This window comes from Chenopodium album, chromosome 21 (genome assembly GCF_948465745.1).
Source record: "Chenopodium album chromosome 21, dcCheAlbu1.1, whole genome shotgun sequence".
NCBI classification, from domain to species: domain Eukaryota; kingdom Viridiplantae; phylum Streptophyta; class Magnoliopsida; order Caryophyllales; family Amaranthaceae; genus Chenopodium; species Chenopodium album.
Window position 1 is genome coordinate 10,936,357 of NC_137854.1, and position 16,727 is coordinate 10,953,083.

General features: G+C 35.0%; 2 protein-coding genes across 2 annotated transcripts; both read left to right on the plus strand.

Annotated features, from left to right (window-relative positions):
• Positions 1–398: 398 nt before the first annotated feature.
• On the plus strand, positions 399–2,536 carry LOC145601210 (uncharacterized). The gene is made up of 6 exons (XM_081657166.1): positions 399–878; positions 958–994; positions 1,122–1,358; positions 1,506–1,553; positions 1,648–2,105; positions 2,211–2,536. The coding sequence occupies exons 1-6, from the start codon at positions 577–579 to the stop codon at positions 2,281–2,283; spliced, it is 1,155 nt and encodes a 384-aa protein (XP_081513292.1). The 5' UTR covers positions 399–576; the 3' UTR covers positions 2,284–2,536.
• A 2,717-nt stretch (positions 2,537–5,253) lies between these two features.
• Positions 5,254–13,642, plus strand: LOC145600074 (heat shock protein 90-5, chloroplastic-like). The gene is made up of 19 exons (XM_081655924.1): positions 5,254–5,675; positions 5,888–5,961; positions 6,397–6,522; positions 6,599–6,692; positions 6,815–6,898; positions 6,995–7,138; positions 7,417–7,533; positions 8,281–8,325; positions 8,405–8,482; positions 8,603–8,707; positions 8,791–8,931; positions 10,856–10,948; positions 11,092–11,169; positions 11,248–11,502; positions 11,743–11,845; positions 11,944–12,118; positions 12,208–12,313; positions 12,935–13,024; positions 13,109–13,642. The coding sequence occupies exons 1-19, from the start codon at positions 5,403–5,405 to the stop codon at positions 13,313–13,315; spliced, it is 2,388 nt and encodes a 795-aa protein (XP_081512050.1). The 5' UTR covers positions 5,254–5,402; the 3' UTR covers positions 13,316–13,642.
• The last annotated feature ends 3,085 nt before the right edge of the window (positions 13,643–16,727 follow it).

Consider the following 16,727-nt stretch of genomic DNA (forward strand, 5'->3'; position numbering starts at 1 on the left):
GAAAATACATGTCATCATCATATAATTCTCAAAAAATGTATTTTATTTGTCCCCGCGTAAAAAAATCTATGTATTAATTATTAGAAATATGATTATTTTTAAATATGCCAAATATACACATGAAATTCCTATATCTAATTAAAGGGAGGGAGTAGGCAATATATCATATTCAAAATCATAATTTTCACCAAAAAAATATACAAAATCATAATTCATAATTCAATGGGCCTCACATACAAATGGTAGGTATTAATTAATCAAATTTAAACAATGATAAAGAGGGAAAAGTGTTACAAATTGCATAAAGTTGCTTAAAACAAATTTGCATAAAATCTTCTATTGCCTTCTTAAAACCGATAATCACTCTCACTAACAATTAGGCCAATCATTCTACTTTGTCCTTCCAATAAACAAACAAAATTCCAAAAAAAAAAAAAAACCCAAAATTATTGCTCTAAATACAGCCAATTTTTCCACTTAACAGTTGTTATTTTCCTATTTAACACAAATTATGTGATAATATCAAACTCATTTGTCCTAATCAAATTTTAATTTTTTTTTTTTTTCAGAAAAATTATGGGGTCTGCAACATCATCAATGGCATCAAAATTTGCCTTTTATCCTCCAGATCCACCAACATATAGAATTATAAGTGATGAAACAACTAAAAAACCCGCTCTTTCGAATGTTCTTAGGAGGGAAAATGTTGATGTGTTGAAGTTGTGCACAAAAAGAGGCAATCAAATTGTTGCTGTTTTTATTAAGAACCCTTCTGCTACATTAACTGTCCTGTATTCTCATGGTAATGCTGCTGATTTAGGCCAGATTTTTAACATCTTCTCTGAGCTTAGTGCTCATCTTGATGTTAATCTTATGGGGTTAGTGTCACATTTATATTATAAACCTTATATTATACAATTATGTTCCAATTTTATTAAGTTGTTACACATTTTACAGGTATGATTACTCTGGTTATGGTCAATCTTCTGGGAAGGTATGTAACATCTAATGTGATTATTATAAATTTATAATTATAAGCATGTTAGATAATATAATTATATGCTAATCATTGAACCGTTTAATCATGCTTAAACTTTTGTTTTTGGTAAATGTTTGATTAGCCAAGTGAGCAGGATACATATGCAGATATAGAAGCAGCATATAAATGTCTTGGAGAAAAGTATGGAGTAAAAGATGAAAGCCTTATATTATATGGACAGTCTGTAGGAAGCGGTCCAACTCTCGAGCTAGCTATTCGTGTGCCTCGACTGAGGGCTGTTATACTACATAGTGCCATCCTCTCAGGCATCCGTGTTATGTATCCTGTCAAACGAAGTTACTGGTTTGACATTTATAAGGTCTATTGTTTTTCTCTTATGCTCATTTCATTGCCACATTACTACTAACTGTTTACGAGTCTAAGAGATTAACCTGTCATTGCTCGAGGTTATAAGTCGTGATTCTAACTTTGGTGTTGCTTTGTGTGTGTTTTTATTATGATACAGAACATAGACAAAGTTCCTCTAGTCAATTGTCCTGTTTTAGTGATCCATGTAAGTACCAATTTTAATTTGATCATAATTTTCTGATGTATTATGAATTTTGACAGTTCAGTCTGACAGTACATTTGTTTTCGGGGTTTTTAAGGGAACAGCAGATGAAGTAGTGGATTACTCCCATGGTAAAAAATTGTGGGAACTATGCAAGGAAAAGTATGAACCGTTATGGGTGATAGGAGGACATCACTGCGATTTGGAGCTTTATCCAGAGTACTTGAGACATCTTACTAAGTTCATTTCAGCTATTCAGAAACTACCGCCTTCTCAAGATATAATACTAGAATCAGAGCAAATTAATGCAGATTTCTCAGAATCAGGTGGTGATGTAAAAGGAATTAGTTTTCGGTCTAGTACAGATCAAAGTGAAAAGTCTTCTTCTCGACTTATCAATGAGCACCGTGACAAGTCTAGAACAAGTGTTGATGGTAAGGAGAAGCCGAGGGCAAGCAGTGACAGGAAAGAAAGAGCCAGGAGGAGCATTGACAAACAAAGCAAAACCAGAAATAGTACAGATCAAGCTGAGAAGCCGAGGAGGAGCTTTGATAGGTAAGCTAGCTAGTGCATAAGATCATCTAGTGCAGTAGTATCTAGAAAGAGTTTTATTTAAAAGTACTTCGTATTATCTAAATTTGTAATGTGTGATTCTGACAGGTTTGGAGACATGGTGAGATCGGTTGGGTTATGCAATGTTGATTGTTTTAAGCAAACAGCAACCGCGGTTTAATTAAGGTGGATCATAGGACATCTAGACTGCAATGTTAGTACTATCTCATAACACATCGTCAAAATTCGTTGTATTCCAAGTTATGCAGATTTCTTACTAGGAAAAGAAAAGAAAGAATCTGATGTGCAAACGCTGAAGATTACTACGCCTAATTGGTGAAAATTTGTATATCATTGAAGAGTATACTTTGGTGTTGGTGTTAAGAAATGCTTAATGGCAAGCTATTCTTTGCTGTGATAGTTGATCGAGTTGTCCATTTTTACATGATTACACAATAAAAGTGTAGAAAAGTGATCTTTTCCTCATAGCCCTTAACTGTGATTAGTCTCTTCTTTGTGCAGTTTCAGAGTATCAGCTGCATGAATGCATGATACTGATACTGACCAGGACATATTTTAGATTTCTCCATCATTCGAAAGACTTCTTAACTCGTACATCAGATGTAATCGACTATTACAGTTTACATACAAATGACTGATAGTTGATGCTCTAATTCATAGGGGAAACTTCAGAATCTAGATGATTTTTGAGCTATGCATGCAGATAGCTAGACTGCTAGAGTTCTCTTAAACAATTGAATATCAACAAGCTTATATAGCTATATATATGATTGAACTTGTGCATATAAATATGTTAAGATTGAAAGAAACATGATGCCTGCTTTCGACTTTCAAATTGATTATCACAATTCACAAACACACACATGATAAATATGCGAAAACTCATACTAATAGTTTAAATTAAACAAGACCAATCAACTTAATTAGCTAGAGACCGCCTCTAAGGCAGTCTCTTTGGCTAATTTGGACGGGTCTCTTTGGCCATTTTTGTAGTAGTGTTAAACCCGAATGTACATCTATTAACCCAATCAAACCTGGCTCATACACAACCGAACCTGAAATTGAATCTGATCTGAATTTGGCTCGAATTGAACCTAAGCACCCAACCTTAACCGACATTGATCTAAACCCAGCCTGTACTCGAATAATGGGGTGGATTATAGACTTCAATTTTGCCACTTTACGCCACTGGGCCCCAAAACCTAAAAATTTCCTTAAAAAGCGTGGATTAAAGCCTTCAATTTTGTAACTTTTTGACCTTTTTCGCCCGAATATAAATATTGCCGAATTGTTTACCAAGGTCCCTAATACCCTCCAGTATTCTAATTGGGTCGGTGGAACCATCCAATATGCCATTAAAGGGTCATTTAACCCGTTCGCAACTTGCACCGATTTAGTAAATTCAAGTCTACCACGAACGTTTATGACAACATATAATGATCATATATGGTTTCAAACGGCATTATATGACCCCGAGATTTATCTCTTAGGGTCTCAAGGCTTTTCGCCACCGGGCCCCTAAACCTCTAAATTTCCTCAAAACACGTGGATCATAGACTTCAACTTTGTAATTTTTTAACCTTTTTTCGCTTGGAAATAAAAATTTCCGAGATGTTTACCATGGTCCCTAATACCCTCCGGGAATTCAATTAAGATCAGGTCATAAAGTATTGGACTACCGGAGGATATTAGGGACCATGGTAAACATATCGGCAATTTTTATTTCCGGGCGAAAAAAGGTCAAAAAATTACAAAATTGAAGGCTGTAATCTACGCTTTTTGAGGAAATTTTGAGGTTTTGGGGCCCGGTGGCGAAAAGCCTTGAGACCCTAAGAGATAAATCTCGGGGTCATATAATGCCGTTTGAAACCACATATGATCATTATATGTAGTAAAAAACGTCAATGGTAGGCTTGGGTTTACGAAATCACTTCAAGTTGCAAACGGGTAAAATGATCGTTTAAGGGCATATTGGATGGTTCCACCGACCCAATTGTACTCTTGGAGGGGTATTAGGGACCATGGTTAACATCTTGGCAATTTTTAGTTTTGGGCAAAAGGAGGTCAAAAAATTACAAAGTTGAAGGCTATAATCCACGTTTTTTGAGGAAATTTTGAGGTTTCGGGGCCCGGTGGCGAAAAGCGAGGCCCTAAAGGATACATCTCGGGTCATATAATTCCATTTGAAACCACATAATATGATCATTATATGTTGTCATAAACGTCCATGATAGGCTTGATTTTACGAAATCACTTCAAGTTGTGAACGGGTAAAATGACCGTTTAAGGGCATATTGGATAGTTTCACCGACCTAATTGGACTATTGGAGGGTATTATAAACCATGGTAAATATCTCGGCAAGTTTTATTTTCCGGCGAAAAAAGGTCAAAAAATTACAAAACTGAAGGCTATAATCCACGTTTTTTAAGGAAATTTTTAGGTTTTGGGGCCTGGTAGCGAAAAATGGCAAAATTGAAAGCTGTATTCCAACCCATTGTTTGAGTATAGGCTGGGTTCAGATCATTGTCGGTTAAGGTCGGGTCCTCGGGTCGGGTCAGTTTTTGACAGCTTTTAGGGTCTCAACTCTTTTTGCCACCGGGCCCTGAAACTTCAAAAATTTCTCAAAAGCTGTGGATTATATAGCTTTCAATTTTGTAATTTTTGTCCTTTTTTCGCCCTGAATTAAAAATTGCTGAGATGTTTACCATTGTCCCTTATAACCTCTGGGAGTTTAATTGGGTGGGTGGAACCATCCAATTTGCCTTTAAATGGTCATTTTACCCGTTTTTGTACATGCCTGTTGTATTGGATGTAAGCTCTCACGGGGCCTTTACGTTGCCGGATAATGATCATATATGGGTCCACACAATATTATATGATATCGGGATTCATCCCGTAGTATTCCGTGAAATCCCAACACCAGCTCCCAACACCTCTTAAATCGCTCCGATTTCGTGTATTATACTTAATTCTCTTTGTCTCTAAATTACATTTTTGTTTCAATGTATTAGGGACTAAGGGAGTATTTAATTACAAAATCGTTTATAGTAAACGATAAGATGATGATGTGGGACTCATCTAAACCTTACAATATCCCACACGCAACACTCCAAACAACTACTACTTCTCCATTTCCAATTTCCTCCTTGATTTTCTAGAACCCTCTACTCTCTCCCTTAAACCCTTTCAACTGAAAGCCTAAAAGAGGGGCTTTCACTCTTCATTCTTCACTTATCTTCATTCAAAATCCCTCCTTTATCTCTCTCTTTTCCTCTTCAATGGCACCTGTTCTTAGCAGAACTATGGCTTCTGCATCTTTAGCTTCACTTCCATCTGCTTCTTCTTTCACCCTCAAAAATACCCACAACAAAGTTTTGAATTTGAGCAGTAGTTTTTGCCCACATAATAAATTACTCAGGAATTGCCCCAAATTTAGCATTGGAAAGAAGTTTCAGAGAAAACCCGATAAATTTTCTGTTCGTTGTGATGCTGCTGTTGCTGAACAAGAGGCTCCTGAGGCTGAGGGTGAGAAGTTTGAGTACCAGGCTGAGGTGGGTTTTCTTTTACGCGTCGATTGGTGTAATTAATGTTTCGATGCATGTTTTGTATTATATATTGTTTATTTGGTTAATTGAGTGGATTTTGTTATTGGATTTGATAATTTGATATATGATTCAAAACTAGGAGAATTTAGTTCAATCAATGGTTTTATAGGAGGGTTTTTGATAAGTTTGAGTATGATTGCTGTGGTTTTTGATTGCAGGTTAGTAGGTTGATGGATTTGATTGTTCACAGTTTATACAGTCACAAGGAAGTGTTTCTTCGAGAACTTGTTAGGTTTGTTTCTTTCACTTGCAAAGAATGACATTGAAGTTGCTAATTTTTCATTTGACATGTAATTGTAGTTTGTAAATTGTGCCGCTATTGAAAAGCGATAGAACTTGAAGGTTTTAATGAGCCAGCAAGTCGTACCATGGTGGCTTCATTGTTATCTTGTTATCATTTACACCGGCGTTTGCTTTAGGCTCGGCTTTAGGGTACATAAATCCTTAGGGTAGTGGTGTTTTTAAAATTTGACAAGAAAGCAAAGAGTTAATTAAACCTCAATGAATTCATTTTCAGGAAGTTTTAGTTGCTTAATCAGTTGAATTTTGGTTTCTCTAAACATACATTTGCATATTTTGACATAATGGAGTGTGTTTGATATTGCATAGAGTAGGAAGAAAACAAAAGGAATAATATCAGCTGATTAGTATTGATTTTTCTGTTCAGTAACGCAAGTGATGCGTTGGACAAGCTAAGATTTTCAAGTGTGACTGATCCCTCTCTACTTGGGGAAGCTGGAGAGCTTGAAATACGCATCAAACCTGATCCAGATAATGGGACCATCACAATTAGGTATGCATTCGTTCTGTCTATATGCTGCAATTTCATTAATTATCGAATTCTGAGTTTGTATGTACTCAATCTTTAGGGATACTGGTATTGGAATGACAAAAGAGGAGCTTGTTGATTGTTTGGGAACTATTGCACAGAGTGGCACTTCCAAGTTCCTGAAAGCATTGAAGGTACTCGAAACCTTTCATGTGATATAGTTGTATGTTGTGATTAGAGTAATCTGTGCATGAAAAAATAAAAAGCTATTGTGCTTTTCATAAGCTTCATCTCTGAAATCCCTATTTCTGTGCAGGAAAACCAAGATCTTGGTGCTGACAATGGTTTAATTGGACAATTTGGTGTTGGATTTTACTCTGCCTTTCTGGTTGCAGACAGGGTACTGAGATGTCGTAAACTTTATTTTGTTGTTACTTTGATTATGGAGTTAATGAAGGAGACAAAATTTTAACCTAGAAATTGCACCTCTCATCAGGTTGTTGTGTCTACAAAGAGCCCAAGGTCTGACAAGCAGTATATCTGGGAAGCAGCAGCTGACAGTAGCTCATATGTAATCAGGGAAGAAACTGACCCTGAAAAGATCCTGAAACGTGGAACAGAAATCACACTGTACCTAAGGGTATATATATTTTTACTTGCTGATTCCATAAGTTGTTGTGTACAATAATTTCTACTGGAGGTTAAAATGCTTTCATGTTTGTGGTAACTTTGATGTGTGTGCTTTTTACATTTGTTTATGTGATTTCTGCAATCTGCATTTTGGCTTTTTATTGCTTTATACTACCTATGAAGTTGCATAAGCTCATTTGCTTAATTGCTTGTGTCGTGAGGAAACTTGAGGGTCTTCTTGCTCATATATCTGCTAATTCTTTTTTTCGTTTCCCAAAATCTTTTCAGCCTGATGACAAGTATGAATTCTCAGACCCTGCCAGAATTCAGAATTTGGTGAAGAACTATTCACAATTTGTTTCTTTTCCCATCTACACATGGCAAGAAAAGTCAAGAACTGTGGAGGTAACATGATTTTACTTTTATATGTAGGCATGTAGCAATGTCACTGTTAAGTTTATTAGAAACATATAATACAAGTGCTGCATTAGTGCTTGTTATGTTTGATTTTTACAACAGATTGAACTCCTTGAATTTGCTTGAATTTTCCTTGTCGCTTTTGTATATGGTCTTTCATCTAATAATTTGAAATGTAAAGGTTTAGAAGTTTTGGATTGATTTCTCTCTCTGCCACCTTTTGGTAGTTGTGAAATTTATTTGACTGAATTGTATTATCAGGTTATCCCGAATCCAATGGATTTTAAATATAACAATCAATCAATCCAACTTAATTTGCAATCTAAATTATAATGCAAATGCTTTTCCCCCCAACATACCTTCCTTCTGGGTATATATCACAGTTGAGGCTTTCAAAAGACTCTAATCAAGCATTTTTTTTCGTTTGGGGTTTGAGGTGATGGGTTTGGAGAAGGGTTGTAAATAATGTAGTCCAATACTTTAATTAATAAATTGTTATTGCATAGATGTATTTGGGATGGTTTGGATTTTTGGATTCCAGTAAACTGAATTTGAAATTCTAAATGTTTGTAACACTTAATAAAACACCACCATTGATCTTTCTAACAATCTTCAGTGTGAACCTGACTTGATTACATGCATGTATTTAGTCTAAACAACTCGCACAGACACACCCCTACCATTTAAAAAGTTGTTTGATGTTTAGCATGATGTGAATTTTTGTTGATCTTGCAGGTGGAGGAAGAAGAAGAACCAAAAGAGGGAGAAGAGAAACCAGAGGTAGATTTCATTCTGCTCTTGAAGTTGATATATGTTGAGTAGTGGTATTTTGCTTTAATTAATTGTTTTTTTTTTCCAGGATGGAAAGAAGAAAACGAAGACTGTCACTGAAAAATACTGGGACTGGGAGTTGACCAATGAGACTAAGCCCATATGGGTGAGTGCTTTCCTCTTTCATTGGAATGTCATCTACAATTGTTGCATCATGGACTCTTTTGCTTTCTGAGTATACTATGAGAAATTGCTGAACATGATGCATTTTGAATTTACATCTCAGATGCGAAGTGCTAAAGAAGTCCCAAAAGACGAGTACTATGAATTCTACAAGAAGACTTTCAATGAATTCTTGGACCCACTTACATATACTCACTTCACAACAGAGGTATGATATATCTAGCTTTATTTTGTTTTGGCCTTCAATTGATACGGATTTGGTTGTACTTGACATGAGCGAATATAATGCAGGGAGAAGTGGAGTTTCGGAGTGTTCTCTTTATCCCTGGGATGGCACCTATGAATAACGAAGATGTCATAAATCCTAAGACAAAGAACATACGGCTGTATGTAAAACGTGTCTTCATTTCAGATGATTTTGATGGTGAACTGGTTCGTACTCCTTCCTTGTTTCTTTATTTCTTGCTTTCTTGGAAATTCCCTTTAGCTACCTAAGCAAGTGTGAGTATTGCAAATTGTACAATTAGGTGGTCTATATAAATCCATGGCATTATGTCTTTCTGCTCATGCTATATGTGGCACTTGAATTATGTAGATGTCTCAGGCAGAGTTACAGTTCTGTCACTTTTATAAACTGTGTAATTGTGTTTTTATTCATTAAAAAAATAAAAATTCTATCAGCTGTCATTTACACTTTGCTTGGATAGAAAGAAATGGAAGGAAAAGAAGAGAAAAGAAAGGGAGGGGGACAAATTCTCTTGTTTGGGTAAAGGATTGGGGGAAGGAGAGGGAGGGATCTATTTTCCCTCTCTCTTTAATAATCATAATCCCTCCAAAATTGGAGAGATTTGGAGGGAAAATGGAACTCACCTCCCCCTCCCTTTCTTCTCCCTTCCCTTCCTCTTCTTTCCCTCCCCTTCCTTTCCTTCCTTATTCCCTATCCAAACAAAGCGTTAATTTTATATGTTATATATATCAAATCAGAAAGTTGAAAATGGTCTAATAAGTGCAAAAGACAGGTGGAACTCATGTTTGATGAGCAATTTATCAAAACTTCATGAAACTAATATGTTTTTGGGAAAATGTCTAGGGATGAAAATGAAGTTATTGATCAGTATGTCGTAGAAGGAACTACAAGTGATGAACCTGGAATTTAAGTTAGAAGATACTCCTTTCTTGTGCATATTATTGTCCTCTTAGGCATAGGTAGAATGAGCATGCATATTAAGAGTAGATACTTGGATAATATAGGTATTTTAGGTGGATAGTGAAAAAGTAAGTATATTGAAACTGTGATTAAACATTAAAGTCCGCTGTTATAAAAAAAAAGGAAAAAAAGAAAAAAAAAGTGATTGAACGAGAGATTTAAAGAGGGCCCTACATCACATGATAGATAATGAGATAAGGTAGCTACACACTTATTTGGGGATTGTCTGAAGTTGTATACAATCAATCAATCAATCAAAGCCTTAATCCCATAAGTGGGGTCGGCTACATGAACCAAATTTGATTATTTTGAGTAATCATCAACAAAGATCCTCCTCCATCCCTTACGATCCAATGCCTCATCCTCATGCACATCCATATACTTCATATCCTTCCTAACTCCTTCCATCCAAGACATGCAATTATTTGAGGATGAAGGAAGTAGTTAGATTATAAGTTTAATTTCACCCCTCCACCCCCTCCCCCCCCCCCCCGGTCTAATCATTGAATTTCAATGCATAGCTGTGATTTTTGTTTAATGTTGATCGTGAGGTGTCCATTTGCCACTAAGCCATCTTTAAGACATTCTAGTTGATTTTTGGCTTAGATTTTGGCAGTTGAATTGTGAAGTGAATGATTCCTTTTGGTTGCTGCCTGCTTTGAGCACGTTTTTCTAGTTTGCTTGGCAAGATGTCCCATACATCATACTTTGCAGTTACATCTTGTCTAAACCATAGTCAGGGTGAACTAGACACCTATAAAGAGATATAATCTAATCTTTTATTAGGTTTAATCTTGTTTAGAGTTGAAGTTTGAATTTCTGCTCAAATATTTGACTCTACAAACATGGGTATGGAAGCATGTATTTCATTTTGCACCAAGGAAATGCAATTTTTTCATAACATGACTGAGTTTTTACAAGGGTGAACATTTCTTTGTTTTGACACTGATAACCATATCAGAGCATTTTAGGGAGATTTACTAGCTGATTTTTTATACTAAGTGATGTAGAGTTTTAAACATTGCTCGCAAATTGTTCTGTAGAGTGAGGTGGTCAATGGCACTTAAAAATAGTTTTCAAGGATAACATTCATGCAGGCAACTTGGACAAGTACTTAGTTTTGACTGCCATATCTTTATTCCTCTGCAGTTCCCTCGATATTTGAGTTTTGTGAAGGGTGTGGTGGATTCTAATGACCTTCCTCTAAATGTTTCTCGAGAAATTCTTCAAGAAAGCAGAATAGTAAGGCCTACTTCCTTTTCCATTTTTTTTTGGTTGATCTTGCTGGTTTCTTCATATGGTTGTATTATAATAATATTTGGAGTTCAATAGTTCATGTATGATCATTGGTCTGAACTTAATCTTACATTCTTACTGTGATGCAGGTAAGAATCATGAGAAAAAGACTAGTAAGAAAGACATTTGACATGGTGCAAGAGTTATCAGAGAGTGAAAATAAAGAGGTTAGCAATACTCTAATCTAATTGCATGATCCTCTACTGAAGACTTTCTCAAAAACTGATAATGTAAATGTGCTTTAGGACTACAAAAAATTTTGGGAGAACTTTGGCAAGTTTCTAAAATTGGGTTGTATTGAGGACACTGGAAACCACAAACGCCTTACACCTCTTTTGCGGTTCTACTCATCAAAAAGCGAGGAAGACTTGATAAGCTTAGATGATTATGTTGAAAACATGGGTGAGAACCAAAATGCTATTTACTACTTGGCAACAGACAGCCTGAAAAGTGCAAAGAGTGCTCCGTTCTTGGAGAAGTTGATGCAAAAGGATATCGAGGTATGTTGTTGTGTTTGTTAAGTTAACTATGGTCTATTAGATATCAAATCTCTGGATGAACTGACCTGTATGTATTTTTATAGTTTCATTTGCATTTGCTGCAAATTAGCCCTTTCTAATTAAAAATGATTCTCCTTGCTTAGCTTATCAGATGAAAGTCTTTTCCACTTGATTGTATCAGTAATTGTTTGATATTTCTAAACTGGTGGTACCAATGTTCTCATTGGTGATTTGTTACAGGTTCTGTTCTTGATTGAGCCTATAGATGAGGTTGCCATCCAGAACTTGCAAACATACAAAGAGAAAAAGTTTGTTGATATCAGCAAGGAAGACCTGGAACTTGGTTAGTCTTCTTTTTCCAGCTTGCCTGTATGGAAATGTTATCTATTTAACATGGTCAAAGAACTTTCTAACCTGGTTTTGTTTTTTTTATTTCCTCAGGTGATGAGGATGAAGTGAAGGAACGGGAGACTAAACAAGAGTTTAATCTTCTGTGTGATTGGATGAAGCAACAACTTGGTGATAAGGTTGCAAAGGTCCAAGTCTCAAAACGTCTTGCCTCATCTCCTTGTGTGCTTGTTTCTGGGAAGTTTGGGTGGTCAGCAAACATGGAAAGGTATGCTAATTATGTTGTGTCTTTTTGGTTTCAAGTTTGGGAAAGTTTTATGTGCTATGAATTTGATTGCATATGCTGCTCTCCTTTAGGTTGATGAAGGCACAAACTCTTGGAGACACTTCAAGCTTGGAGTTCATGAGGGGCCGGAGAATATTAGAGATCAATCCTGATCACCCCATTGTTAAAGACCTTTTTGTAAGTTTGATATTTATTTAGCTCTAATTCACAATGATGAAACGGGAATATATGTTATTATTTGTTACAGACAGAAGAATGGCTTATAGGTAATAGATTACAAATTGTGAAGAAGTAGAGAGTAGTGGGTGGTTCAAGAGCCTTTTTTAGAGAAAAATCTTAAAAGGAAAACCTTACTAAACTACTTTTAGTATGTACCACTTGTTAAGTTGCAGGCTTCAGTGCTAGCAATTACAATCATAGTACCGTTTGATATATCCATCCATTGGAATTAGATGACCTGGAATACAGTATACCCTCCTTTTATTTTTGCTTGACAAGTGTATACTTTGATCTTATGCTTATATTGTAATGGCTTCTACAAATTACTTCCTCTGTTCAATTATTATTGCCCCATCCCATTTCCTTCACATTTTTTAAGAGTGGTATTGGGTAGGTTGGTGTATTTGTTATTTGTATGATGTGTTGTAACTTGTAATTAATAAGTAGAGGGGAATGGTGGGGACCATAGTAACAAAAGAAGAAATTGGGCAATCTTTTAAGGACGATTCAGAGTAGGTCAGAGGTTATATCTATGCTGAGTGGCTGACTAATGGGTTATTTTATTTTTGGTGTTTATAGGCTGCCTGCAAGAATGCACCAGACAGCAGTGATGCCATAAGAGCTGTTGACCTCTTGTATGAAACAGCCCTTGTATCCAGTGGATTCACGGTGAGTTACAAACTCCTACAAATTGAAAATCAGCTTGGTATTTTCATGTGATTGGTTTTAACATGCTATGTATGTTGTTTGCAGCCTGACAGCCCTTCGGACTTAGGAAACAAGATCTATGAGATGATGACAATGGCCCTTGGAGGGAGATGGGGAAGATTAGATGAAAGTACAGAAGGCCCAGCTGAAGACAATTCATCAGAAAGTGGTGCTGCAGCTGAAGAAGCTACAGATTCCCAAGTGGTTGAACCCTCTGAAGTCATTACAGAGAATGACCCATGGCAAGATTGATGAAATTAGTCATTGTTCGGTTGATTGAACATTTTTGGCTCAGATATTTTACTCAATTTGTGGGTAAAACCTTCCATGGAATTGTATGGAAGAGGAAGGGATAGTTAGACATGGCAGAGTATGGTGCAATATCATCAACTTTTTGAGGGAATCGATTATTAGTCCTTTTCTTGGTCAGAAGATTTTTAATTAGCTAGGATAGGTGCTTATAATCTAGAAAAGCTTATTATTAATATAGGTGCTTATATGATTGTCTACGAAAGCCTAATGTGTGTTTGCAACGAAAATGAATTCATCATTTAGTAAAGTTTATGTTCGTTTTAATAATTCTGAATATATCGGTTTGTTTTCTGGAATATAATTTGCCTTTCAGGGAGTTTCCATGGGGAGGATATTAAAGTATACAAAAGTAAATTTGACAACTTTTTTCATGTGATCCGCTATTTGATTAAAAACTGGAATTGAATTAGCACACACTGAGAAGTAGGAACTTGGAAACATTTAACTTGTTTTGCTTCTAGCTTCAATATCAACTAGATCTTTGTTTTTGTGTTTTTCAAAGTCAATTTGTTAATAAAAAGCCATATAACATATAAAAATAACATTGAATTTAACAATTTTTTAACACAAAAGGGAGCATATTATATTAGAGCATATAGTTTCTGATGACAACAGCCATCAGAGCAAAAGGAAACCAAGCAGAGTACAGATGATAGTACTCCGAGATAGGAGAGTTTATCTTACAACCAAATAGACATAATAAGTAAACTAGCTTAATAAACAAAAGGCTAAAGATCTGCAGAAGCTGAGAGTAGCAAGTGATAGTCTTCAGGAACCCTGAGAGAGCAAAATAAGCTACTGAATGAACCTTAGCAGCAGAAGCATTAAGCTGCCATGTCTGAGATTTCAGCTGCATAAATATCAAAGCAGTCAGCTGGGGGATAAGTGAAAGGAACAGATTCTCCAGCCTTGAACTAATTTCTTCCCATGAAAGCAAGTTTATCAGCAACTTCATTAACCGATCTGCTAGCATGAAACACCTAAACAACATCCCTTATTGAGTTCCCTAAGTCTCCATCCTCAAAAGATTTTGGATCTTTGAGCATCTCCCAATTGAATTTAACAATTGCATAAAATAGAATTAAACAAAAATTTCCATATAGATATATTGCAAAAAGATACTACAAATTAATCAATTTGGGTTGGATTAATTTGAATTAGGTCACATTCAAGCATAAAGTCATGTAATAACATCCATACAGCTATAATGTCAATACTTTTGTAGCTGATTAATAAATGTATCATTTTTAGTTATATATACGCACTAAGCGACACACGAAAATTCGTGTGCTTGAATATATCACGCTCGATTCTCTTTTTTTTTCGGATGGAAGTTTTTTTTTTTCAAGATAGATGGTAGTTTTTTGACAAAATTGAGAGGGGTATTTTGAGAAACTGAAATTTATATTATTAGTAAAACTCAAAGGCAAGATGTTCCAATCCGCCATGTGTCACTTTTTTCCCTTAAATCCGCCACGTGTCACTTTTTTCCCTTAATTAGCCACATCATCAAAATTGCCACATCATCAAACCATATTAAAGTAACAATGTCAATATAAAAAAAAAAAAATTACAACCATTAAGAACTCAACCGTCAATATAAGTTATTATAGGAAGATGCATTTACTTGCAACCCCTAAAAAAAGGTAACCCATCAATAATTTTGAGAAGTATCCTAGGTGAAATTGGGTTTCTAATTGTCTTTATTGTGTAATAATTAAAATCATTTAATTGTCTTGATTGTGTAATTAAACCATTTAATAGAAAAAATTGAGATGATTATAAATTAGTTGAGTAAGTAATCGTTATATATATGAAGTTTGTGACTGTAATATTATTTTTGACTCAATAAAGTATTAAAATCATTAAAAGAGTAATTAAAATTGTCAAAACCATTCTTTAAAATAAAAAAATTAAAAAAATTGTCAAAACCATTGAATTGCCTCATCTTATAACAGTTAAAAAGGGCTAAATTTGTGGCATTGATAGCTGAATTAATATACGTTACATTAGTACTAACTACTAACACTTAACCTTTCAGTATAAAACTAGCCAAATTATGCAGCAAAGGTGTGAAATCGTTGTAAAAGTTTCCATATTTCAGTGATTTTAGTTTGTAGTTATTGCGGTCGACTGATCAAGTAAATGTGTTTTACTATGAAAGTATCCATATTTTATTGATTTGTGGCCGTAACTATTGTTGAAAACACCTAAACGTCATTGATCTCATTCAGCAAACCAGAATAAAGAAAGGTAATTTCTGTATTGGTTGTTGCCTTCCTACAACTTTTTTAAAAGATACAAGTTGATTGTTGTTATATTGTCATCTTACATTGTTATATTGTCATCTTACATCATGTGATTAGATTTGTATGCCTAATTGCCTATAATACAATGGTAGTAAATTTCAACATAAGTTTAAGTTTTCTGTGTGCCTCATATTTTGATTGATATGGAATTGATAGAATCTTGAGATTTTTACGGGAACAAAATTTTATGATTGATACATGACACTTCATTTTCTATTCTTATATTATGCAAATCAAATTTTAAAAATATAATGAATATATTTCCATTTGGGTGTCTGTTTATTATGAACAAAAAAACCCCAAAAGCACTGATATCGTAATATAAATGTGTACAGGGAAATTGAAAAACTTATGTAAGGAGAAGATGCAGATGAAGAACAACAACTCCCAGTAGATAACAAAGATGCATAACAAGATGAAAAAAATGAGACATATAGACAGGACTCTATTTACATTTACGAGATTTAATTGTTGCTCTTTGCTATTCAATATATATGCTACTTAAAATTTTAAGAAAATATTTCAAATTCTAGGTAGAAAATTCTAGCAACACAACATCATGGAATGAAATTTTATAGTTATATACAAGAATTGATTCTCTTAACTTTTGTAGTACGGAGTAATAATTTAAAAAAAATCCAAACGCTTGAAATATCACTGTATCTATAATCACCACATCTATAAACCGGGGCATAGCCCGGGTCACTAACTAGTTTATCACCCAAAACCCCATTTCACTTTATATATAGGGTTAACAGGTTTCGAGTTGATTTTGTCGAGTCTGTACCAAATATGGTTAATAAACGTCTTTTTCTTTTCAAAACAAAAGTAAATCATTGTGGCATGATTGTGCAGGTTCATGTGTTGTATTGGTGGGCTATGCTTGAAACAAGGCAAGGAATATTTGAGCCATACTAGACTCATGACATCTTTCATACTCCCTCCGTTTCGTAATAACAATCACAACACTTTCCTTTACATTCGTTTCGTAATAATTGCACCACATCCTTATTTAATAAGAACTCACTAATATTTTATAGTTT